The sequence below is a fragment of the Pteronotus mesoamericanus genome, unplaced genomic scaffold, assembly GCF_021234165.1.
Source record: "Pteronotus mesoamericanus isolate MK-2021 breed Mesoamerican mustached bat unplaced genomic scaffold, CSHL_Meso_final scaffold_31, whole genome shotgun sequence".
Classification (NCBI taxonomy): domain Eukaryota; kingdom Metazoa; phylum Chordata; class Mammalia; order Chiroptera; family Mormoopidae; genus Pteronotus; species Pteronotus mesoamericanus.
In genome coordinates, this window is record NW_026555312.1 from 21609350 (window position 1) to 21635412 (window position 26063).

General features: G+C 35.3%; 1 protein-coding gene across 1 annotated transcript in view; it reads right to left on the minus strand.

Moving 5' to 3' along the window:
* Positions 1-26063, minus strand: part of F13A1 (coagulation factor XIII A chain) — a 189041-nt gene that overhangs the window by 105551 nt on the left and 57427 nt on the right. Inside the window, exon 4 of the mRNA XM_054591918.1 lies at positions 24872-25123. Coding sequence (XP_054447893.1) covers positions 24872-25123 — 252 coding nt within the window. The remainder of the gene's footprint in view (positions 1-24871; positions 25124-26063) is intronic.

The following is a 26063-nucleotide window of genomic DNA, read 5'->3' on the forward strand; positions in this document are numbered from 1 at the left end:
AGCAGGAAAAGCATCTTTAACACAGGCAGAACAATACAGGTATAAGTCACAGGTAAATTTGCATGTTTGGAACAGGCTCAATTTGTGTTCTCATTGGGGACATGGTTCATTACATTTCTCTGGCTCAGGTTGTACCTGCCATCTCTTTCAGCCTTTCAGGGTTTTTTCTCCCTCATTCCCTGATAAGGCTTTAATCATTTTCTCTGGAATAGTAGTTATCAACCTTGGCAGCATATTAGAATCATCTGGGTAGATATAAAAATTCTTGAGTCCTGAACAGAACTGAAGATTGATTAAATCAAAATCTATAGGGGTAGGGATAAGATCCAGGCATGGAAGCTTTAAAAAATATTTATTTATTTAGTTTAAGCTCTCCAATGATTCTGGTAGAGAGCCAAAGTTGACAGCAAATGCTCTAGCCCCTTGCTACTCCAAGACTGGTGGAAACACCAGCACCACCAGGAAGCTTGTGAGAAATGCAGAATCCCAGGCCCCAGCTCAGGCCTACTAAATCAGAATCTACATGTTAACAAGAGCCACAGGGGATTTACATACAAATTAAGGTTTGCAAAGTACTGCTCAGCCCTAACCAGCTTTGATCCCCATTCTGGGCTGTATATAGCTTTGATGGAATCCTTTGGAGATTCCTTGGTCTTGCCTATTCTCCAATATTTTCTTGTATCTTCCTCATTCTGTTTTCTGCCTCTTGCCTACCGTTTGCGTGGTTTCATTCAACTGTAAATACACACACACATACACACACTTACATATATACTAATGTCCAATAAACTGTACACATTTACACTGTACAATTTGACAATCAAAACAAAAATATCCATCACACCAAAAGTTTCCTGTGCCCTTTTGTAATTCTTCCTACCTGAGCCTCTCTCTGATCCCCTCAGTTCCTCCAGGGAATCATTAGTCTGGTTTTTGCCACTACAAGTTAGTTTGCATTTTCTGGAAATTTATATAAATAGAATCGAACAATATGTACGATTCAGGGGAAGGGTCTTGCTTCTTTCACTCAAGCTAATTATTTTGAGATTCATTCTTATTGTAGCATGTAGCAATGGTTTATTCCTCCAAGAGTTGCTTTATATTTCTATGAAAAATCAGCATTACATGGCAAGTGTGCAGCAACCCTTTCCTCAGCACTTCAGGTATGAGCTTTGATGCCCCAAACTGCTGGTCTTGCCAGGTTCCAGAGGCCCAAGGCCATGGTTTCACCAGCAATCTTCCTATGGGCCTATGACTCTAAGTGGAAATGACAGCTTCATTCCAAGTGGATAACACATGAAGAAGTCACAACCAAGTTTGAGGCCAATATTTTTGGATAAAAATATGAAAGAATACTTTTATTTTAAAAGAAAACGTGAGGATATAAGCCAAAAGCCATTGATCGTTTGCACATATATAGCACTCACTGGATGCTCTCACATGTCCTGAAAAGAAAAAGCTACTTTTGCTTTTATTCTTTTGTAATAGTGGTTTAACTGTTGGAACTATTGTAAAAATAAACATTTTAGCCATTTGGGTTCTAAATGCCTGTTGTTGAGATAGACATTTCCTCGTATGACCACTGAGTTCTAGAAGTGCCATTTAGGAATGTTTTAAATCTGTTTTCCTTATAATATGAGATGTATATGGATTTGTCCTATAAGATATTAAATGTTAGATTGGGTTATAGAGCTATAATAAGTAATTGGTATAAAAAGAGATGAGTCAAAATGAATAGCCTAGAAATAGATGTTATAATATGTATAGTTCTACCTGTAAAATTAATATATAATAAAGTATTGCAAATCAAAGGAAGTGACTAGAGTGTTCATTAAATTCAGCTAGGAAAACTGGTTGTTTGGGGAAAAGTAAATTTTATGTACATCAAAATAAGCTGAAAATTAATGTAAACGAGAATTTAAAGCATAAGAAATCTAGAATAAAATAAAGGCGAATATTTATTTGGTCTCTAGATGAGAAAGTTTTAGCTAAACAAAAATAATAGAAAAAACCAAAAGGAAAAAGTGATTAATGTATTTTTTTTAATATAAATATAAAAATTGCTTTTAAAATATAGTAAAATTTAAAGTATATAACAAACTAGGGAAATATTTACAGAAGCAGAAAATGTTAATAAAATTCCCTTATATGCAAAAAGTTCTAATAATTGATAAATGTGCTGATTGAGAAAGATGCAAATGCAAAAATCATTAAAAAATCATAAAGTGTTTAAAAGAAAGTCAGCAAGGAGAAAACTACTTCACAGACGAGGAAATATGACCGTACATTCATAAAAACAATTTTAACTAAGTAGTATTCAAAGAACCGTGAAGGTTTTAAAGGAAAAAAATATATATATAAAAAAATAGATATGTTTTAAACTTATAATACTCAGTACCAGTTAATGTGTGATGAATTGTCAATCTACTAATAGAATTGTAATAACTACCATATTTGTTTTTGTTTTTTATTTTTTAAATTTAACCTTGAAAATATACATGATCTTTGATTCAGAGTAATGAATCTATCTAACCCATACAAATAATGCATCAAAAAACTTATGTATAGAGTTTGTTTATCATAGCACTACTTATAATAGTGAAGAATGAGAAAAAATCTGAAATGTTCCCAAATAAATTATTTGCCCACACAACAGATTAGTATGTCATTAAAATATACTCTGAAAAAATATTTAATCATACTGAAACTAAAAGACAGCGACTTAAATGTGAAAACAGAAAATCATGTATAAAATAAATATAATTATGTAAAATTAATTAAAATCGAGATCATTTTGTAAAGATAACTGGTGCATTCATCTACCTTCATTATTACTGCAGATTCCTTGAAATTACAGAAAATTACATATATGAAATTCATAACATTAGAGGTGAGGAGCAAGAAAGAAAAGCCATGAGGCTTTCTGGAAAAATTGAGGAATTCCTAGAATTAAAAATATACATAAAAATAGGAAAGTATGGTAATAAGCCTGGAAGATATCCAGAGAGTTCAACATCTGCTTAAAAGGCATTTTATTGTATGATTATACGGAAAAATAAAAGGAAGAAAAGAGTCAAAAATATAAGAGAAAAGAAAACCCCAGCTCTAAAGGAAGACTTATATTGTCAAAACTGGAAAGAATCATAGTGTGCCAAATATGATAAATGAAGATAAGACCGACACCTGGATGCAAACTGTTTCAATGTCAAAACTTCTAAGGAAAAGCAAAAACTTTAAAGTCAAGTTAAAAATATCTGTAAAAGTATAAGAATAGATTGAAATAATATTTTCATAGATAAAACTTTTTTTTTTTGATAGCAGACTCTTCATAGGTGTTGTTGGATGCTAAGAAGCAGATAAGTAATTATCATGGACAGCCAAAGGAATAAGTGATTTTGCATTCAGAATTCTATTCCCACGCAAAACTGTCATTCAAATGAAAGCTAGCAGACATATTTGGACATGAAAAGATTCAAATTTGGTTACTTGCACATAATCTTTATAAAGGTTAATCATAGTACTAAATGAGAAAAATGCAAATACAAGAGCCTTATAAAAGCTGATTTGAAAAAGTATTGAGGAATGATATAAAACATTATTAACAACATGAAACTAAAATTCCAGATAACTTAAACATAGAAAGTAATAACAGTTGAGCAGAAAAGGTAAGTAAACATTTGTAGAGGTCCCTGTCATGTCCTGAAGGAGATCACATACATTAATTTTTTTTTAGGTATTGATAGAAAAAAATTAAATATGTGATGTAAAATTTAAATTTTTTCTTAAACACATGAAGATATTCTTAAATTTCTTCAAAGAAGATTGGAAATATTAAAACTCCAACTGAAATACTATTTATCATTTTTTAATTAGATTTTCTGAAGATTGGCAAAAATGCAAAAATTTGACAGCATACTCAATTGAAACACTGGAGAAAAAAGATACCTTTATATATGAGTTGTGCTAGTGCAAATTACTATATACCAGTGAAGGAGAAATTGGTGGTTTCTAGCAAAATTATATCTGTACTTAGGCTTAGAAAAATTACTTCTAGAGATCTGTCCCAAACACACAAAATGTCACACACACACACACACACACACACACATACACACACACGCACACACACACACATAATCTAAGCACTATTTCTAATAGCAAAAGCAAATACTGGATACAACACAAATATTGTCAAAGGCAACTGGTTGAATGATGTATGGATATCCATATAATGGAGTAGTATGCAGCTGTATAGAGACATTGGGAAGATTTCTTTAAACTGCTATGTAAGGACATTCAGAACCTATTGTTAGAGTAAAAAAAAAAAGTAAGGTATACAAAAAGGTACATAGTTTACTACATTTTTAAAGAAAATATTTTATTTATTTTTAGAGAGGGGAAGGGAGGGAGAAAGGGAGAAAAACATCAATATGTGGTTGCCTCTAACACGCCCCTTCCTGGGGACCTGGTGAGCAACCCAGGCATGTGCCCTAAACTGGGAATCGAACTAGCCCCTTTTGGTTCACAGGCTAGCATTCAGTCCACTGAGCCACACCACCTAGGGTGGTTTATTACCTTTTATCTAAGAAAGAAGGGAGGTAAATAGGTAGTAATACACATTTACCATATTTTGCTGTGTATAATGCACACTTTTTTGTTCAGATTTTTGAGGGAAAAATAAGGATGTGCATTATACATAGGTAGTACTAATTCCATATCTGTATAAATGTTTTTAATTCTTTTATGCTTTAAAAATGAAATTTTAGACAGCAATAACAATATCTGTTTACAAAATAATACCCTGGAATATGATAATCGTTTTTGTTTCTAAATATAAATAAATAAATAAATAAATGTATTAAAAAATTAAAACAAAAGATCTTTTTTCTGAAAGTTTGGGCCAAAAATATGGGTATGCAGTATATGTGGCAAGTTACGGTATATACATACATATATGTGCTTTTATTTTCAAATGTAGAGATAAGCCAAAATTAACAAAGTTATTATCTCGGGGTGAGAGGGTTGTAAGTTGGACTTTCTCTCTGAAGTGTCTTGTTTTGTTTTGTGAATTTGACCTTGGAGTCATGTAAATGTTTTGTAAAGTTATAAAACAAAACCGAATAAAAATGAAAGACAAAGCAATTTCTAAATAAATGAAATATTTAGTTTCACTAATGATTTTTTCAGGCTGAGCTTTTAGCAAAATATTTTTCTATGCTTTTATTTACTATGCACTTAGATTATGCACTATTTCTGGAATATTTTGTAAAAATTTTTTGTACTTTTGCCATTTAAAAAGATTGTGGTGTAGTTGGTCTGTATTTAAGTTGCAAAGTTTAAGCCACTGTTGGCTTTGTAAATGAAAATATTGGTTTCTCTGTACTGGTATACCATCATTCCATCTGCAGCTCAAACTAGAATCCCATTGACCTTCTAGCTCCCATTCACTTTTTCATAGTTAACAAAAGAAGAATGTGAAATTCACTGAATGAAATTAATAATCCTTTCAGGAGATGAATCTCATTTCACCAAAATTGAATTATGGGGTTTTTTTTTATGCTAAAATGATGATGCAACTTGAAGATATATCTCTCTGAAATAGGAAGACCTTCCTTGTCTCCAAAGTGGTTTCCTCAGCTGGACTCTAGATTGCTAGTCTTTACTTTGTTCACCTACTGGGGAGTACGATTATTCTAAGTGTGGGAGAAGGCCATTCTAACTACTATTTTGGGAATATATAACAACAACAAAAAAGAATATATATAAATGGAGAGACTGGTTATCTCTTCCCATTTATTTATGCTTATCTCTATGACCTACAAATAGGTTTCTGGAGGTTTGCTTAAGAGATTTTTTTATATCTACTAGTTCTTGAAATACTGTTAAATATTCAATCAAAGTATACTGTAATAATCATAAACTTAATTCTATTATAATAAAAATATCAAGCAAGAGGATTTTAGAAAAAATTAATTTAAACTGAAAATATTAGTAATAGCTCATGATGAATTTTCTCTTCAAGGTCTCATGGACAAAACCAAAGGGGAAGGATTGAGGGAGGGAGGGGGGAGCGAGCAGGGAAAGGTGGTGGGGGGAAGGCAGAGACAAATGTATTTGAAAAAATAAAGAAAATAAATTAAATGAAAAAAAGATTATTTACCATGACAAATGGTATAATAATACAATAAAATTATGTGTATTAGAAAAAAACAAAAAAAATCATATTTTCTAGTTTTGTCCACTGAAAAGAACTAGAAAAAACAACCAACATAGTAGCAACAACTGCCCTGAGTCTGAGTATATTCTCTAAGTAACATTCTTCCTCCTTCCTTCTTCCCATGAAAAGGTACCTGGCCTCCCTAAGAAAAATGACCCACAAAGGTCTGTGTCAGGAAATGTGAAAAAACAATGAGGTCATTACCAGAAAACAAGGAGGTCATTAAAGACTCTAAGGGACATGATAAAGGCATTAGAATCCAACTTGATGGGGATTTTACTGGCAAAGAATGGGAATCATTCAAATATCAAAAATAATAGTCACTTAAAAAGATTAGAACAAATAAAATATTTCAGTAATTATAAATTCCTAATGATTTTAAATGTTTATTGGTCACCTTTGTAGGAATCTAGGAGCCAAATCATTATTCTGAAAACTTAGAAATAAGGAAAGAGACATGTATCTAGACTCCTATAAATACTACATCAAGGCAATAAAATAACTGCTATAATAAATGCAGAAGGAATGACAGATTAGAATAACACCATTTGACAATCCCTTATGAAATAATGGATCTAGACTAAAATTTGGTAAATGACTAATAGGGAATTTCATAATGGATGGATGAAACTGATAAAACCTAAATGTACTGATAAAACTAAACATCGAAAAGAGGAACAACTAGACATTATGTATTTCCTGATAAGATGAATGCCCTGGGAAACATATATCATGATTTATGAAGTATTCTTCCTCTCCTTCTCCTTACCCTCCTGCACCTTCCCCAACTCTGCAAAGAAAATGATTCACTTAAAGCTGAATCTGATTTAGTCTCTAGATCAAACTAACTGCTTAACAGGAAATATAAGGATTATACAAATGTTACATGACATCAAGAAATAGAAGTCAGCAAAACTGAGAATTTGTAAAGTTCTACATGACAAATGACTGAGTTTTTGTGTCAAATTTGTGGCAAGAAAAATACAGATGAAAAGAATTGCTCTAGAGTAAAATGTTTTGAGGATATATCAACCAAATTTTATTGATAGACATTGATTCAAACAAAGTGTGAAAATACATTTTTTTAGAAATATGGGAAAATTTGAATATGGTCATTAAATGATACAAAAGAATTCTTGTTAATTTTATATACACAAAAACATACATACATGTAGATATACACATACTTATGGACACATATACACATATGTTTATATATGCTTATTTTTAAAAGATGCATGCTAAAATGTATAGGTATACAATAATTGATGACTGAAACTTGCTTGAAAATAGTAAGGCTAAAAATAATGGGGGAGAAAAAGGATAAATTTTAAAAAGGTAACCAAATATGGACAACTTAAATCTGGGAGATCTATAAATAGGTATTCATTGTACTATTCATTGTACTTTTGAATTTGTTTGAAATTTTTTATAATAAAAGTAAACTTTGCAAAAAGGTATAAAAGAAAACTTGAATAAATGAAAGAACTCAGAATGTTTCTAATTGGATTCAAAGATTCAGAATTGTAAGTATATAATTCTAACCAAATCAGTCTGTACAGTCAATGTAAACCCAAAGAAAATTACACTCAGAATTTTGAGAACTCTGCAAGCTGGTTCAAAAGTTTATCTGAGAGTCTGGTCAGGGTGGTGGAGTAGGTAAACACTGTGCTTACCTCCTCCAACGATCACATCAAAATTACAACTGTTACAGAACAGTCAATCTAAAGGCCCATTTTAAGACTAGCTAAACAGAGGTCCTATAACTAAGAATATAAAGAAGAACTTGCATCAAGGCTGGTAAGAAGGGTGGAGACCCCAAAGTAGGCCAGCACACACACACACGTGGTGGTTGAAAATTGAAAAAGTTCAGCTGTAAAGGTCCCCCCTGAGGATCAAGGGGCTCCAGTCCCATACCAAGCTTCCCAATTTGGACCACCAGTGCCAAGAATAAGAGCCCACACAAATTCTGGCTGTGAAAATCAGCAGGAATTTTGTCCATCTGGATGAGACAGAGGACTGCTGGAAACCCAGGTGTTGTCCTATGAAAGGGCCCCCTACAGATTCACTCACTTGTAGGCATTCACTTTGGGCTCCAGCAGAGGAACAGCAATTTAAGGGGTGAGAGAGACATAGAGGGAGAAACTAACTTGTGCAGCTTTAGGGCAAGGGATAGAGAGAGAGCTGCCACTCTCTGGCACCTCTCAAGAGGTCCCAGAACCAACATACCCACTGGCTGGCTTCAGACTATAACAGAGCACCACCTAATTAGCCTCACAAGTAGCACATCCAAAGGATGGTCTTGGCAGGCGCCAGAGCCAGCTGGAGAAAATCCTGCTCCATGGAGTCAGCCCTCACACAGAAGTTAGTACGTGGTAGTTGTGGCAATACTCACAGCTAGTCAGCCTGAGGCTCAGCAGCAATCGAGGCTCACAACATGCCAACAGCAATCAAGGCTCAACTTCAATAGGAGGTCACATACAACCCACATGAGGGATACTCCTGGAGCACCCAGCTCAGGTTATCAGGGAGACTTTGCCACTGGTTCCCAGAAGACACCTACCACATAAGATCATACTGCTAAGACTGAGAGACACAGAAGATATATCTACTACATAGAAACAAACACAAAGAAGCAGTCAAAATAAAAAGAAAAAACAAACAAACAAAAAAAAACTATTCCAAATGAAAGGACAGGAGTAAATCCCAGAAAAAGAACTAATGAAATGAAGGCAAGAAATTTCTCAGATATAGAGTTCAAACACTAGTTATAAAAATACTCAAAAATCTTAGTAAGATATTCAACAAAAAGATAGCAAGGATAAAAAAGAACATAAAATTATTAAAAAGAACAAATCAAAAATGAGGAATGGAATAACTGGAGAAAGAGTTAACAGCTGATTAGATAAAGCAGAGGATTAAAGTAGCAATTTGGAAGACAAGATAGTAAAATCACTGAATTGGAACAGCAAAAAGAAAAGAATTTAAAAAATGAGGATAGTTTAAGGGACCTCTAGGACAACATCAAGAGTAACAAGATGCACAATATAAGGGTGTCAGAAGTAAAAGAGAAAGAATAGAGTGAGAACGTATTTGAAGAAATAGTGAAGAAAATTTCCCTAACCTGGTGAAAGAAAAAGACACACAAGTCCAGGAAGTGCATAGATCCCAAACAAGATGAACCTAAAGAGGCCCACACCCAGACACATCATACATAATTAAAATGGCAAAGATTCAAGACAGAGGGAGAATATTAAAAGCAGCAAGAGAAAGACAGTTCCCTACAAGGAAGCTCACATAAAACTGTCAGCTGGTTTTTTGACGGAAAGTTTGCACACCAGAAGGGACTGACATGAAATATTCAAAATGATAAGAATCAAGAACTACTCTACCCAACAAGACCATCATTCAAAATTGAAGAAGAAATACAGAGATTCCAAGACAAGGAATAACTAAAGGAGTTCATGACTACCAAGCCAGTGTTAAAGCAAATGTTAAAGGAACTGACTTTTTTAAGAAAAAGAAGGGAAAAAAGAAGAACATAAATATGAATAATAAAATGGCCATAACTATATACCAATCACTAACCACTTTAAATGTAAACGGATCAAAAGATATAGGGTGGCTAACAATACAAAGATGCAAGGAAAATAAGACCAGCAACACTGAAAGGAAAAGAAATCAACAGAGACAAGAGGGAAGGGGGGCGGGGAAAAGGAAGGGAAGGGGAAAGTCAAGGAACATATAGCAAGGACTCATGGACAAAACCAAAGGGGAAGAGCTGAGGGAGGGAAGGAGAGAGGGGGCAAGGGAAAGTGGTGGGGGGTAGGCCGAGACAAATGTATTGGAAAAAATAAATTAAGATAAAATTAAAAAAAATATATATAGGTGGCTGAATGGATAAGAAAATAACATCCATACATATGCTGTGTGCAAGAGACCCACTCCAAATTGAAAGACACCCATGCTGAAGGTCAAGGATTGAAAAAGATATTTAATTCAAATGGAAAGGGGAAAAAGCTAAGGTAGCAATATTTATATCAGGAAAAAAGCTTTAAAATAAATGTTATAATAGAAGACAAAGAAGGACATTTCATAGACATTTATGTACCCAACGTAAGAGCACCTAAACATATAAAACAAATATTGACAAACTTAAAAGGAAATATAGATAATAATACAGTCAGAACAGGGGATTTTAACATTCCATTGTCAGCAATGAATAGATTTTCCAGGGAGCATATCAACAAGGAAATGGCAGTCTTAAGTGACACATTAGATCAGGTGAATCTAATTGATATCTTCAGAGTATTTCATTCCAAAGGAGGAGAGTATACATTCTTTACAAGTGCACATGGAATATTTTCCAGGATAGACTATATGTTAGGACACAAAATATGTCTTAATAAATTTAAGAAAATTGAAATCATTTCAAGCATCCTCTTCTCCAACCACAGTGGTATGCAACTAGAAATCAATTACAAGAAAAATAAAAATAAAACACACACAAACATACAGAGGCTAAAATTACATGCTACTAAACAATGAATGGGCTAAGAATGAGATAAAGGAAAAAATCAAAGATCCCTTGAGATGTGAAAATGAAAACGCACTGGCACAAACTTGATGGGACACAGCAAAGGCAGGCCTAGGAGAGAAATCTGTTGCAATACAGGCCTACCTCGAGAAACAAGAAAAATATCAAATAAATACTCTAACTTTACACCTAAAGGAACCAGAAGAAGAACAAATCCCAAAGTGAGAAGTAAAGAAATAATAAAGATCGGAGCAGAAATAAACAAAATAGAGTTTAAAAAAATACAAAAAACAAATGAAACCAAGAACGGGTTAGTTGAAATGATAAATCTTTAACTGCAATAGAGAGAGAGAGAGAGAGAGAGAGAGAGAGAGAGAGAGAGAACCCGAATAAATAAAATCAGAAGAGCAGAAGAGACAACTGAAACTACAGAAATACAAAGGATTATAAGAAAATACTAAGGACAGTTATATGCCAACAAATTGGAAAATCTGGAGGAAATGGATAAATTCCTAGAAGCATACAATTTTCCAAGACTGAATGAATAAACACAAAAATCTAAACAGACCAATCGCTACTAATGAAATTGAAGCAGTAATCAAAAACTCTCCATACACAAAAGTCCTGGACTGGTTAGCTTCACAGGGAAATTTTACCAAACATTCAAAGAATTAGTGCTTATCCTTCTCAAACTATTCCAAAACATTCAAGAGGAGGGAAGGCTCTCAAGCTCATGTTACAAGTCCAGAATTACTCTGACTCCAAAACCAGACAAAGACAATATTAAAAAAGAAAATTGCAGTGTAATATCCCAGATGAACATAAATGCAAAATCCTCAACAAAAAATTGGCAGACCAAATTCAGCAATACCTTAAGTAGCTACTATACCATGACCAAGTGGGATTTCTTCATGGGATGCATGGGTTGTTCAATATCCACAAATCAATTAATGTGTTACAACACATAAACAAAATGAAAAGTAAAAATTATATGATCATATCAATAGATATAGAAAAAGGATTTGACAAAATCCAACATCCATTTATGACAAAAACTCTCATGAGGGTGAGAATGGAGGGATCATATCTCAATATAGTAAAGGCAATATATGACAAATCCACAGCTAACATCATACTCAAGGAGTAAAAGTTAAAAGCATTTTCTTTAATATCAGGAACAGGACAAGGATGACCACTTTCATCACTTTTATTCAACATAGAATTGAAAGCCCTAGCCACAGCAATCAGACAAGAAAAAATATAGGCATCCAAATTGGAAAGGAAGATGTAAAACTGTCATTATTTGCAGATGGCATGATACTGTATATAGAGAACTCTATCTGACTAAAAAGCTATTAGAACTGATAAATGAATTCATTAGAGCAGCAGGATACAAAATCAATTTTCAGAAATTGGTTGCACATTTTAGCCACAGCAATTTTGAGAAAGAAGAACAAAGTTGGAGGTATCACGCTACCAGATATCAAGTTATACTACAAGTTTACATTAATCAAACAGCATGGTTCTGGTAAAAAACCAACATATAAATCAATGGAACAGGATAGAGAGCCCAGAAATAAATCCATGCCTATATGGTCAATTTATGACAAAGAAGGCAAGGTTATATAATGGGATAAAGACAGTCTGTTCAATAAATACTATTGGGGAAATTTTACAGATGCTTGCAAAAAATGAAAGTACACTACCTTCGTATACCATATACAAGAATAAACTCAAAATGGATTAAAGACTTACATAGATGACCTGAAACCACTCAACTTCAAAAGGAAAACTTAGGTCATAAACTCTGACATTGCTCATAGTGATATGTTTTCTGACACATCTCCTAAGGCAAGGGAAACAAAGAAAGAATGAACAAATGGGACTACGTTAAACTAAAAAGATTTTGTACAGAAAAGGAAACCATAAATCAACAAAATGAAAAGACAACCCACTGAATGGGAGAACATATTCACCAATGATACACCCAGTAAAGGATTAATATTCAACATCTTTAAAGGACTCATACAAGCACCAAAAAACCTCAAACAATCCAAGCAAAAAATGGGCAGAGGACCTAAATAGATATTTCCCCATTTGAGACTGCATAGATGGACCTAGAGGGTATTATACTAAATGAAGTAAGTCATACAGAGAAAGTCAAATACCATTTGATTTCAGTTATATATGGAATCTAAGGAACAAAATAAATGAACAAACAAAACAGAAACTGACTTATAGATAGAGAACAAACTGATGGTTGCCAGATGGGAAGGGTATTGAAGGGGTCTGAGTTGAAAAAGTGAGAGGATTAAGTACAAATTGGTAGTTGCAAAATAGTTGCAATGCTGTAAATTACAGCATAGGGAATATAGTCAATAGCATTGTAATAACTATGTATGATGTCAGGTTATTACTAGACTTATTGGGGTGATCACTTTGTAAGTTATGTAAGTGTCTAACTACTATGCTATATACCTGCAACTAATATCAAATAATATTGGATGTCAATTGTAACTGGAAAAAGAAAGTTTATCAGAAAAGACAATTTGAAAAAAACAGCCAAAAAGAAAAATGTTAAAAAAGAAAATTTGGCAGCTTGCCTCACGGTAAAATTGAGCTTTTGACCCCAATTCACCCATTCCTGTATTCATACCTTCTGCTATATAACTAGCTGTTTTTCTCTGTAAAGGCAGAGAAAACTTTGGGCTTATTTCGGTTAAAGAGGTACTAGTAGAAGTGATGAAAGTAGGGGTTTAAAGTGTACTTGCACAATTAAGCATATACTCTTGAATTTTTGCCAGCACCACGAGCAAGCCCACTAGTCACAGGAGGATGAGACACATGTGGAGCAGAGCATTTCCATAGTCATGCAGTGAGGGCAGAGTATCTCCAGCTCCTCTCACTTGAAGCAGAGCTGGCCTATCAAGCTTGATCTGTTCTAACCCAACCACAGCCAAGTCCTGGAACCATAAGATTAAATGCTTATTTTTGTATGCCAGTAAGATTTTCTGTTTTTTTTCCCTTACAGAGCCAATTAAAACAAAGCTGTAATTAAAATAGATTTTGACACAGTAAGAGATAAATATGAGGATAGAGCTAGATGCATATTTAGTCTCAGTGTATGATACAGATGGTGTTTAAAAGCAATAGGTAAGAGAGATTGGATCAATAAGTGCTAGTTTGACAACTGGCTATCCATGTGAGGAAAAAAATTCAGTTAGATCTCTTTGGTCAACTATATACACAATTTACTTATAGATTTAAAGATTCCATTTTATTTTTTATTTATTTATTTTAGACAGATGGGAAGCGGGGAAGAAAGAGAGGGAGAGAAACATCAATGTGTGGTTGCATCTTGTGTGTCCCCTACTGGGGACCTAACCTGGCCTGCAACCAATGTACGTGTCCTCAGCAGGAATTGAACCAGAAGCCCTTTGGTTTGCAAGCCAGAGATCAATCCACTGAGCCACACCAGCCAGGGCAGTTTACTGATAGATTTAATGGGCACATATGTGTCTCCTCCTTCCAGTCTTTAATTCATGTAAATTGTCCCACAAATGTACAAGTAGAGAAATACAACATTCAATAAATATATTAAAAATATAAATATATTAAAGTACTAATAACATAATGTAATTCAATAAATACATTAAAATATATAAATATATTAAAGTTGACTGATAAGTAGAGACATATAAACTAAACCATGAAATATATTCTGCTACTATATCGGCAAATTTTAAAACAACTAATAAAACCTAGTGTCAATGAGGGCGTGAAGAAATGGAAACTCCCATGTACTGTGGCTGTGTTATAAAATACTGCAGCCTTTTTAAAGGGTGATTTTACAGTCTATATGTAAATCTAAACTGTGAATTCACTTTGACCAAGCAATGCTATTTCCAGGTATCTATTTACAGAAATACATTTGTACATAGTGTATGTGAGACATTTAATATAGTATGGTATACTATAGTGAAAATAAGCAATCTAAATATTTGTAAATAAAACATATCAATTATGGATATAAGTATCTCCAGTAGTCATTCAAAAGAATATTATGTATTGATATTGAAAACTCTCCAAGATATATTGTGCAAGAAAGTAAGGTAGAGTAACATGCATAACACCATCCCATGTATTGTTAAAAAAATCCACATTCTATATATATATATATATATACACACACACACACACACACACACACACACACAGTGACACATAAAATTATAGCAAAGTGTCCAGAACAATATACACAAAGTTGGTTTTCTCTGGAGATTCTCTAGGATTGGATGTTAAAAAGAGAAAGTCCACTTTTAATACTGTATATGAGTACATGTGTGTATATTTGAAAAGGACAATGTATTAAATTGATTGTTAATTAAAAATTAAAATATTCAAAAATATATTAAGTAGATGAAAATACACCAAAATGTTGTGTCTCTGATGTGTAGATCTCTGAATTCTTTTTATGCTTTCATTATTTTTATTTCTGTAAGATTTTCATCATCAGAAAAAAAAATTATTTTTTAAAATATGGTTGCATTTAAGTGAAACTACAAATTTAATAAGAGGTTACCAAGTTCAACTTTTATGTATTAATTTTTCTTCAAGAGCAATCTGTTTTGTTTTTTAAAATTATCAATGTATTTATTAAGTATCATCACCTAATTATAACTTTCCCTCCTTCTTTAAGTCTCCTTGAACCCTTTGTTTACCAGCACAGATTGGGTTAAGCCTTGTTCTTTTAGGGTCCTATGGATGCTGTGGCAACATGCATCCTAGTAGGAGGAGGTTGTTCTGTGATTTACTTATTTATCGAACAAACATGTGTTTGGTATTTATTATGTGCCTGGAACTTTCTAAGTGCATCACAGAAACAAATAAGCTCATTAAAATTCATAGCAGCCCTGTGAGAAAGGTATTATCTAATACCCATTTTACAGATGAGAAAACTCAGGAACAAAGAAATAAAGTATCTTTCCCAAGGCCACAGTGCTAGTAAAAGGAAAAGCCAAGATTTGAAAACTATGCTGTCCCCCAAATGGGCTGGGACTGGATTTGAGGGGACAGGCCAGTGCAGCCCCAGCACCCAGCACAGAGTGCCTGGGAACACGGCACCATAAATGCCTCCTGTGAGAATGAGAGAGGGGATGGGTGTCTGGAGCTTGGTGAGTCAGAGAGCAATCTGCAAAAAGGGAGGATTTATCTTTGGCTTTTGGTGACTATTGATGGGAAGTTATAAATTTAGGTGGCACACTATGAATCGTGAGGAGTTCTGTAGTCAAGATGAGGCAACCCCTTTGGTTCCCGCAGCTGAAGTAAATCTTCCCTGAAAATGGGCAGGCATAAACATGAATCCTCAACAAGGCAAGGAAGTCAAACGGGAAGCCTTGATTTTTATTTTAAATTTATTTATGATTTTATAAAAAGAGTGAGGGTGGAAAGTACCGCTTTATTTCCCATTTTTATTCAGATCTGTCACTTTAAAATATAGTTGTCCAAAGCCTGGATAAAAAAAATCACCATGGAAACTCCAAAAAACTTCCTATGTTTGATAGACTAACAAAAATAAGAAAACCTAATCATTTGCCTCTAAAGAATTTTGTTGTTAGCTTTCTGGGATTGCTTTTGCTTGTTTTTTAAAATTTTGGTTAGTGTTAAAGGCATAGTGGGGTTTTACTAGATCCAGGGGAAAACTTATTCTCCACTTAGTCAAATAGAGGATGCTACTAAGAGGAAAAGCAAATAGCACTGACCAATAACTCAGTGTTCTAGAAAGCCAACAATCTGAAGTGTTAAAAGGCAGATATATGCATGTGTGTGTATGCTTATAAGTGTGGTGATTGGGGGCTATATTTCTCAAATAAATGAGAACTGACAGGAGAAACTAGGTCTCGATAGCTCACAGAGTTGGAGTGGCAGCACAATGGACCTGCTACTGACAATTCCTTGATCCTAAGTGATCTCTGGCAAACAACCACCAGCATAAAACTCAACAGGAAAGCAGACTACACATGGTGCCTTGGTGAATGTGGCACAATACCTTCATCAACTGTACCCAGCAGCTCTGCCCCCAGACGAGACCGTCGCTATGCCTTGTAAATAATCACCCTCCCAGGTGACTAACATGAGGCAAGTAATAAACAAGAATGATCTCATTCATGTTACTGCTCCTCTGGTGGGAATAGTGAGGTAGTTTAAAAAAGAACATCGTGGGCTAAGAAATTTTGTGACTCAGTTATAAGGCTGATTTCAGGTACCCTTGGAAATTACCACTTGCATCCCCACCCAGAGAAAGTAAGAGTTTACAACAAACATGTGAAAGTCAATGCTGAGCCTACTGATTTTAGCATCCATGTAACACCTTTGGGAGAAAGAGGGTTATTCATCACCACCTGAGCTAAAAGTCTTTTTTGCTTATTTACATGCTGTTTTAAATTTAAAGCAAGTCCCACTTCAAAGTCATTGAAGTCAAGCCTAGCAGAGTGAACTCAGGGATTGAAGAAAACTATAGGCGCCAGAAATGCCTTCATACAAGTTATATCTGAAAGACTGCCGGTCGGTCTAAATTACTTTGGTTTTGTATCTAATCCTTTAGAAGGAATAATGGTTGGGTCCCTTCAAAAAGGAAAAATGTGTCACATTTTTAGTGAAGGGAGAAATTTTGAATGAAGGGATTAGGAATAACTTCTACTCATCCCCCTTTTATATAAAAGCTGAACATCACTAAAGAAGGAGGGACGACTTGTGCTGGGCAAGTGCATTCGCTCTTTGAGAGAGCAGCTTCATCTGCAGAGCAGATGTGATTCCAGACTGGTGATGATATGGTTTTCCATCTCAAAGTAAATCAGAAGGGGTGGCAAACTCCAGCAGGCTGTGTGTGCTATAGGCATGTTGGGAATAACTTCGTGTCCAATGGAGCACATTAAGAAATGGCATTTCCAGAGTCTCTGCTTTCTCTTTTTTTCTGGAAGTTTCCAAAGTCACTGTCTTCCTAAAGTGGTTTAGTATGTTCTAGAGGCCTGCTCTTGTTCTTATTAACTCAAATGGAATGAGTCTGTAAAACATGGGCAGGTGAATCCATTTATGTAATATAAACATGTTGTATTACGTTACAGCTTAGATCAGCTTGAGAAGTATATTTGATTTGTGTTAATTTGTCAGTTTTGCTGGTTAAGGACCTTTCCAGTATACTCAAATATCTTCAGAAGATATTCAAGAAGCAATTCTACAGAGAATGTCAGAGGTTCTTCACTTAGCATGAAGCCTCAAAGGGAGTCTGTGCCCCTGTTGTCAGGCTTACATTGTTTTTCAAACAAAATAGTTGTTTGATCTTATAGCTATCAACCTGGTTTTCTTTTTATTTATGTTTAATGGCAAGACTTTCCAATGTTGACTAGAACATTATAGAAGCTTTCTGACTGGCATATACTTGTTGTTTCTCATGTGACACAGGACAGGATAGCCATGGTTCTAGTTTAAAAAAAAAAAAAAAAAAAAGAAAGCTTATCCTTACCAAATCAAGATATCCAAGTTTTAGCCCTAGCTTGTTTCCTACTTTTCTATGGGACATTGAGAAATATTTGTAACACTACACAGTGTTTTCTCTCTTGAAATATGAGGCTAATGACCATCAATTCAATTACGTGAACATTCACTGAGCACTAAGTCAGTGCCTAGCACAATGCTAAGCTGAATGAGAGAAGGATCCTGCTTTCCAGAACATACAATGCAGGGAGATACTGGCTATGAGCATTCTTTGATGAGTATAAAAAACTACACATATAAAGAGTTGTAAAACACATTAATTGGCAGATTCATGTGATTCTATATTATATCTTTCCAAAGTTGTTTCTTCCAGAAACATTTCATAAACAGCTTTGGTCACTGATTCTGGGGTCACCTATATACCACTGAAAAGAGTGCTTACTTTGTGCTCTTTGGGATCCCTTGTGATTGCAATGTTACACTGAATGATACTTGGTATAAAAAAGATGAATGAGCCTCTAATGATCCAGACAGTGGGGAGAGTAATATATGCAATTTTATTAAAACTCCATAAAAATTCAATTAAACAACTATTTGATTGTTATTGTATGTGAGCACTATTCTAGGGGCTAGAGAGTTGTAAAGATATCAAGTAAGCCAGATGCCTTTATTATATGTTCTTGTTGTGACATGACTTATTTTAGTACTTTTCACGTTGTAATTTGTTTTCACTAGTAGCTCATTTATGAAACCTTTGCTAGAAGCTCTATTTAGGGCAAAGCTTGTCTTTTTTACTGATATATCCCCAGTGCCTAATACTGAATTGACCCTTCATGTTTGCGAATGAATAAATAATACTGTTGTACTACCCATGGGTAATTATGTTGTCATGGACATGGGCAGAGAAATACTCTCAGTATTTATGGATTGAATGGACAAATGGCTCTAGTCTGAGGGTGTGAATTCTGGTTCTGGGCACAAGGGTTGGTTTCCAAGAGAAATGAGTGTTGGTCATTCTTACTCTGAGAAATACCAGTCCTGGAAAATTACTCCATTCCCTACTGAAGAGTCTAAAAGGCTTGAATAATTACAAAGCAAATAGTATAAGGATGAATTTAATAATAATATACAAGCAGGTCATATTTACTTACTCTCTATTAAAGTATCCAGATGTTAGAAATTCATTGATTTCTTTACATTAAATTGATTTCTTTGTTTCAAAGAAAATACAAAACTCACATGGAATAAAAATGTAGAAATACCAGGTACTAATTGGGTGCCAGATGCTGAGAGATAAAAATCTACACACACATGTTCCTACAAACACACTCCTACACATACCATATAGGTTTTTGACATTTTTCAAAATGGTATGGTGTGAGATGACATTTACAACTCATCTGTGATGTTAGGTGGAAAAAACCTAAAAAGCAGTTATTTGGAATTATTAAATCAACGTGGCAAATATTCATTAAACATTACATATGTACTAGGCACTGTACTAGGTGCTAGGTACAAGGCTGAATGAGGTCAAGAAAATCAATAATGGAGAAGGTGGGTAACAAGTCATCAAGAGAAGAAATACCCCATGTAAATAAACGATGGTCAACCAATCAAATACTTCCCTGGATGGAGTACAAAGCACAGGTATGGGACATCTACATTGTTCAGAACATACTGTCTGGCACTAAGGCTAAACTACCAATCTGGAACATTCTGAATTTAAATAGTAAAATACATGCAATAATCCAGTTTCTGAGTGGTCAGAAGAACAAGATGAATTCACAGTAACTGTCCAACTCACACCTGCTGCCTTTGTGGGTACAACTCTCCAACCTCCTGGAGAAGGGCTCCCTTATGGAATGGATCTTAAGCCCATTGGGTGCTAATGAATTGAAAAACCTGGACAAAAACTCCCCCTGCATCTGTCCCTGCCCTCACTAGTGTGGTATTGCTATTCATCCCTATTAATGATTCAGTGATTAAGGAGGATAGATTGTCTATGAATGCAAAGCAGGATGAAGGGCTCCTGGCAGCATTCTTTTATCAATAAGCACTGTATGTGCCCATAACATTTCAACCCAGTGTCCTAAGCCACCTTGGATATCACTTTCACATTGAGTGTGCTATGCTTCAGTATCTTGCTCATCCTGTTCTCTTTTGACAATTTCTGATTTGCTCTTCTGTTATCTTTTCCACTTGAGCAGTGGCCAAACTCCTCTCTTTTTGCTTACTTTCCAATTGTCAGACCATATCTCTAAGAGTCCCTTGTTATGAATTAGCATATGCATGCACAAAACCTGGTGATTGTCAGGCTACTATGTATTTGAGTGTGTGTGGAGTTCATGATACAGATATTTTGGATTATGCCTTAGCTTCTAGGCTGGAAAAATCACACAATGAGTGCAATGAGATGATCTCTTTCTGCCATTTCATTAACATTCCCTGGGAGATATCAGTGAATATTGATATAAAAATATAAAAAGTTATCTTAAAAGCTGACCTTGGAAATTTTTGGAGAGAATGGAATGGTCTTCCAAAAGTGTGTGGTCTCCAAAAGCCTGACTGTTGGAGGAGCCCAAACAACAAAATAAAAAGAAAAAACTGGCTGAACAGCTTTACATGAGAATTTGCTCTGAAGAGGGGATGGGAGTGAAGTTTGGAGAACAAGGAAGAAAAGGAGGGAAGAGCAAAGTGACAGTAAGAGAGGGGGAGACTGGGATTAAGTTTAGGGAGGAGTCAATACAATTTTAAGAGTAAAAACATTACCCTCTGTTTTGTCTTTATTGATTTATGATTATTATGTAAACCAGAGGTTCTCTAAGTGAGGTCTCTGAATAGCATCATCAGCATCTCCTGGGTATGGTTAGAAAAGCAAATTATCAGCCCCTACCCCAGACCTACTCAACATCAGGATGCTGCTCAGAAAGCTGTTTTAACAAACCCTCCAGGTGATTCTGATACACGCCAAGTTTGAGGATCAGGGTAAATCTTTCTCCCCTCATCTTCCACATCAAATTGTAATTAATTTCTAGACATTTACAGATGTTTTGTGGAACTGATCTGTTGGTTTTGAGGTAGCATATGTGTTAGCACTGGGAGAAGTAGGATTTCTAGAGGCAGAGATGGCCGTAAGGACATAAACCCCCAAGGAATTTACAAAAATGTTTGGAATTTCACAGGCCAAGGAATTAGGGGAATTGTGGTAGTTTCTCTGTGTTCTGAGTTTCTGTAATAAGCCCACTTCCCACTTCCAACTCTCATGTCTCCTTTTTCCTTGCTTCTTGTTCTCCACAAATGACTTTGTTTTACACTTCACTGAGGAAAAGAGACTCACACAAGGGCAACAACCTCACCTTTCTTCATCCTCCTTGATTCAGTGGAATCCAGAAAACCCATGTTTTCTCCCATTTCCTGCTTTATTCCTGTCACCGTGGAGGACGGGAAATGCCACCTGTCAAGCCTTTCAGACATCTGTTTCTTGGGTCTCAGCCACTCAAGGGTTTTGCTCTGGAAGTCAGTGCTTCTCAGTCTTGGCTTCAAGAATGAGCTGTAGAGTTTTTTAAGTACCCTGAAGCCCATGCTGTGCTTGAGACAAATTACCTCATAATGTTTGAGTGAGGAGACTGAAGCCTCAGTAATTTCTAAAGCTCCCCAGGTGGTCCCACTGTGCAGCCAAGCATTTGAACTACTTTCCTCTCCCTGGGCATTAATCCTTTTCCCTTGAGTTGTCTCCATCACAATAACATTATATCTACTCTCTCGTGTCTTTAAAAAACTCTCCTTTGATGTTCATATCACCATCTCTGTTTCATAGAAAGTCTTCCTGAAGAAAATGGCAATACCAGCTATCTCCATTTCCTCACTTCACATTACACTGCAACCCATGCCCACCTCTCTGGCTTCTTCCTCTAGTAAAACAACCTTTTTATTCTTGTGTTTCCACAATGTATGACCACTGTGTCTTCTTATCATTCAGCTTATCAGCAGCATTGCTACCAGAGCTAATGACTGCCTTCTTGAATCCACTGATACGTCTGGCTCTGTGACACCACACTTTTCTGAATGCCTTTCAGCCGATGACTACTCCTTCTCAGTCTAGACTCTTCTCCTTCATTTGCTTTCCAATTGTTGATGACACTAAGTCCATTTTTGTCCTTTCTTTAAATATCTCTGCCAGCTCCTGGTGGTGCCCATGTTTATATCTCTAGCTCAGCCATCTCCTTTGATCTCTGGATTCACTTATGCAGAAGCCTACTTGACGTTTTTACTTGGATGTCTCACACGTGTCACCAAATTAATATTTCTGGATGAAACTCTTAGTTTCACCCCTAGGTCTCCCTCTCTACTTTCCCCTGGTCTTTCCAGCTCTGAAAATGGCAACCCAAGTTGGTTAAACCAGATACATAGAGTAATTCTTGAGTCTACCTTCTTCTTAACCTCCCAAGCTTAATCCCTGTGCACTTGCTGTTCTGAATTTGAAGTAGATTTCTGATCTATCTCCTCTTCTTCAGTGCCACCACCATAGTCTAGTCTGCTATCAGTTTTGTTCTGAACTACAGCTTTCAAACTGACTTCTTTGCTTTAATCTCACCTTCCCCTAGTTGGTGATATCTAGGGTGGTCCCCCTGCTCCTTTTCTGCAATACGGCATCTAATGCTGGGGCCACTTAGGTGACTTTTTCCAAATAGAGGTCACCAGAAGCTGCTCACCATGAATACAACTGAAGGCAGGGTAGTCAAAGCTTATTAGACTCTCTACCTCCTGAATATTTCTCCTGTAAAGTTAATATGCAAGACAACAGGACTAACTCTTCCCACCTCTAGAAGACTGGCCACATAGGTTGAAATGAGTGTAGACATATATCCCATTTTACACAGATGATGTAATCCATAAAGCAGCAAATAAAGCAAAGTCTAGGTAAATCATATGATTCTTTAAATATCTCAGGGTGCTGGATCATTACATAATTTTCCTTTTGCAATGCAAAGATAGTCCATAACAAATTCCAGTCTTATTTATTTTATAAGTATGGATTTTTTCAATTAAATTTTCTTACAGTAGGTCACTTCCTATGTACTCCTCCATTTTATTCTCCTTTGCTGATACTTTCTGTATCAGAATCTTAAATGTTGGTGTTATTTAGGACTTAGTAATACACCTTCTTTCTTTCTTTATCCACATTTTTTCCCTAGGTGCAGATAACTCCCAAATATGATCTCTGATTTTCATCACCATACTCACATATCCAGGTACCCACCTGCCATTTCTGCTTGACACCTAAAGTTATCTCTAACTTAACATTGTCAAAATCTTTGTCTCTAGGCCTTTACTCCTCTCAGTCTTTTCCATCCCTGTAAATAACACCCCATTCACTCAGTTGCGGAATGCCTTCTATCTGGTTGACAAGATTACTGTAAACAGGAGTTTATCTTTGAACCACAGGTGGCCAGTTAATGTGTTATCATCAACCATGATCATCTGTCACATAGATAAGATTACTGGGTATGAGATAATAGGAGTGGTGGGCGGGGAGTATGGAATTAAGCTCAGAACAGTAGTGGAAAAGATAATTCAGAAAAAAGATCAGTAGTATACATATTAATTGTTACAAACGCACAGAAAACGTTGTTGTTCACTTATTATCTATGTGCAGATCAACCCAGATTCAAAGGCAGCTTTCACAAACAAGGGTCATTCAAACTTAGCAATACTATTGCCTCATTTTGGAAGGTTTTAGAGAACAATACATTTGGAGTAATATGATGTGAGAAGTCCCCTGTCCTATGTCAGCTTTTACCTGTTTTATTACTTTTTTCTCAAGATCTAAAAATGGGCCCTCACCCACTAGTGCTGCTGCCTCTGGAAGTAAAATCAGCCCTACGCCAGTATGGAAGCAGGGGCAGAGAGAGAAAGGTAGAAAACATTGTGCGTGACTGAGTCTTTAAACTGAATTGATAGAGAAATCCTTGGACTTAACTGAGTTTATTTAAACATAACTAGGTTAAGCTTCTGCAGTGACTCAAAAGAGCAACAGAGATCAAGTTGTATTATAAAAAAATAAAGTTATATGTTTGCACATCCAGAGTTACAGTTCATGAACTTTGTATCCACTATGCATATAAACAAATTTATGGGATTCTTTAGACATTAAGGCTTTCTGTTCTTGAATTATAGATGTAGAGAAATTAGTTTCACTATGGACAGGATCAACTTTCTTGTATTGTATTTTTCTGAAACCAGATTATGGATCTTAATACTTTTGAAAGTCAAGTTTAATAAACCTATTTTGTTCCCAGAGCAATCGCAAGCACAGAGGTGATGCCATCAACATATGATTTAACATTAACTAATTGTGCAACTTTAGGCTATCTTTAATCATTTCCTGGAATAAATGTATAGCAGCATTAATGATATATATACACATACATACATACAAATTTTGTCCTCATATACGTTAAGGACAAGTTTCTCATCTTTTTCTGTCTTTTAATCTTGGGGAAAAAGTGTATGTAGAAAAGGAACATGTCTTCTTGAATAATTTCACTATAACTCTAAAAAAAGAGAAGCATTGTAAATATATGAACTATTTTTTAGGAGAAAAATTAACACCTGCCCTTTACCTTCACACCAAGGATTGAAGAGAATGTACGTGTCCGTTTCTGTGTTCCGGCTGGTGCGGATTATTCCGTAGGGAGTCCAGATGGCAACGTACATGCGGAATTTCCCCACAATGCACTCCGGAGAGGACTGGATGGACAGCCGGACAGACCTGTCCTCTCTCGTGATGACTTTGGCCCCCCACTTGCCACTTCGCAGCTCCGAAACGACAGGAACGGGAATGTAGGTTCCTTTGTTTTTTTGAGGGTAGCGCCCTGTGAGAAGACAGAACAGTTTTGAGTAGATTTCATAAACCAGTTTTGTTCCCACTCTGTCATCTTATAGTTGAAGGTGGAAAATAATTTATTAGACTTGAAATCATAAGAATTGGGTCGAATTTCATTTCTGCTACCAACTAGCTACATGACAGTAGTCCATTTTCTTAACCACTTTGAGGCTCAGATTTGTCATGTCTAGCTAAAACCCCCAATATTTATAGGAATTTTTTTTGGTTGGTTAGACAGTGAATTCAAGTAAGACATAGAAATACTAATCTGGAATTCAAAAACAAAAATGGAGTTTATGGGGTACTGTGAAATTATCATTTCCTAAAATTCTGCCCTCTAAAAGTTAAAGTTGCTTTTTTAAGGATATAAGGCATTCTTTTATTATTCTGGATATAATTTTATTATTTGTTACATTACCCATAATGTGTTTATATTTATAGGTTGTCATATGAACCATTTTCATACTCAGCCAAAATATGTGTTTATTGACAATCTCAATGATTTAGGAGTATGTCATAGGCAAGAATTCAGCCTTCAGAGGTAAATTATCTTGGTTTGAATCTTGGCTTTACTATTTCCCTAGCCTTGCATTTTCTGGCAAATTACTTGACCTTTATAAATTCTCCTTTCCTTCTCTTTTTCTTCATCAGTAAGGATGCTTTGTACACCACTTCTTATGCATAACAAATATTCAGCTGTTACTTCAGTAGTAGATTAAACATCATTATATGTTACCATTTTTCCAGGCTCATCATTCTTTATACATAAGCTATCTCAGGGTAGATCTTATTTCTCTTTATTACTGCCATTTTGGACCAAACTCTTATTTCATATGTTAATCTCATAACTATATTTTACCAACAGGTTCCTGAAAAATCAAAGTCTTCACTGAATATACAAAGTGAACCTCAGCATTCTTTAACTCTTT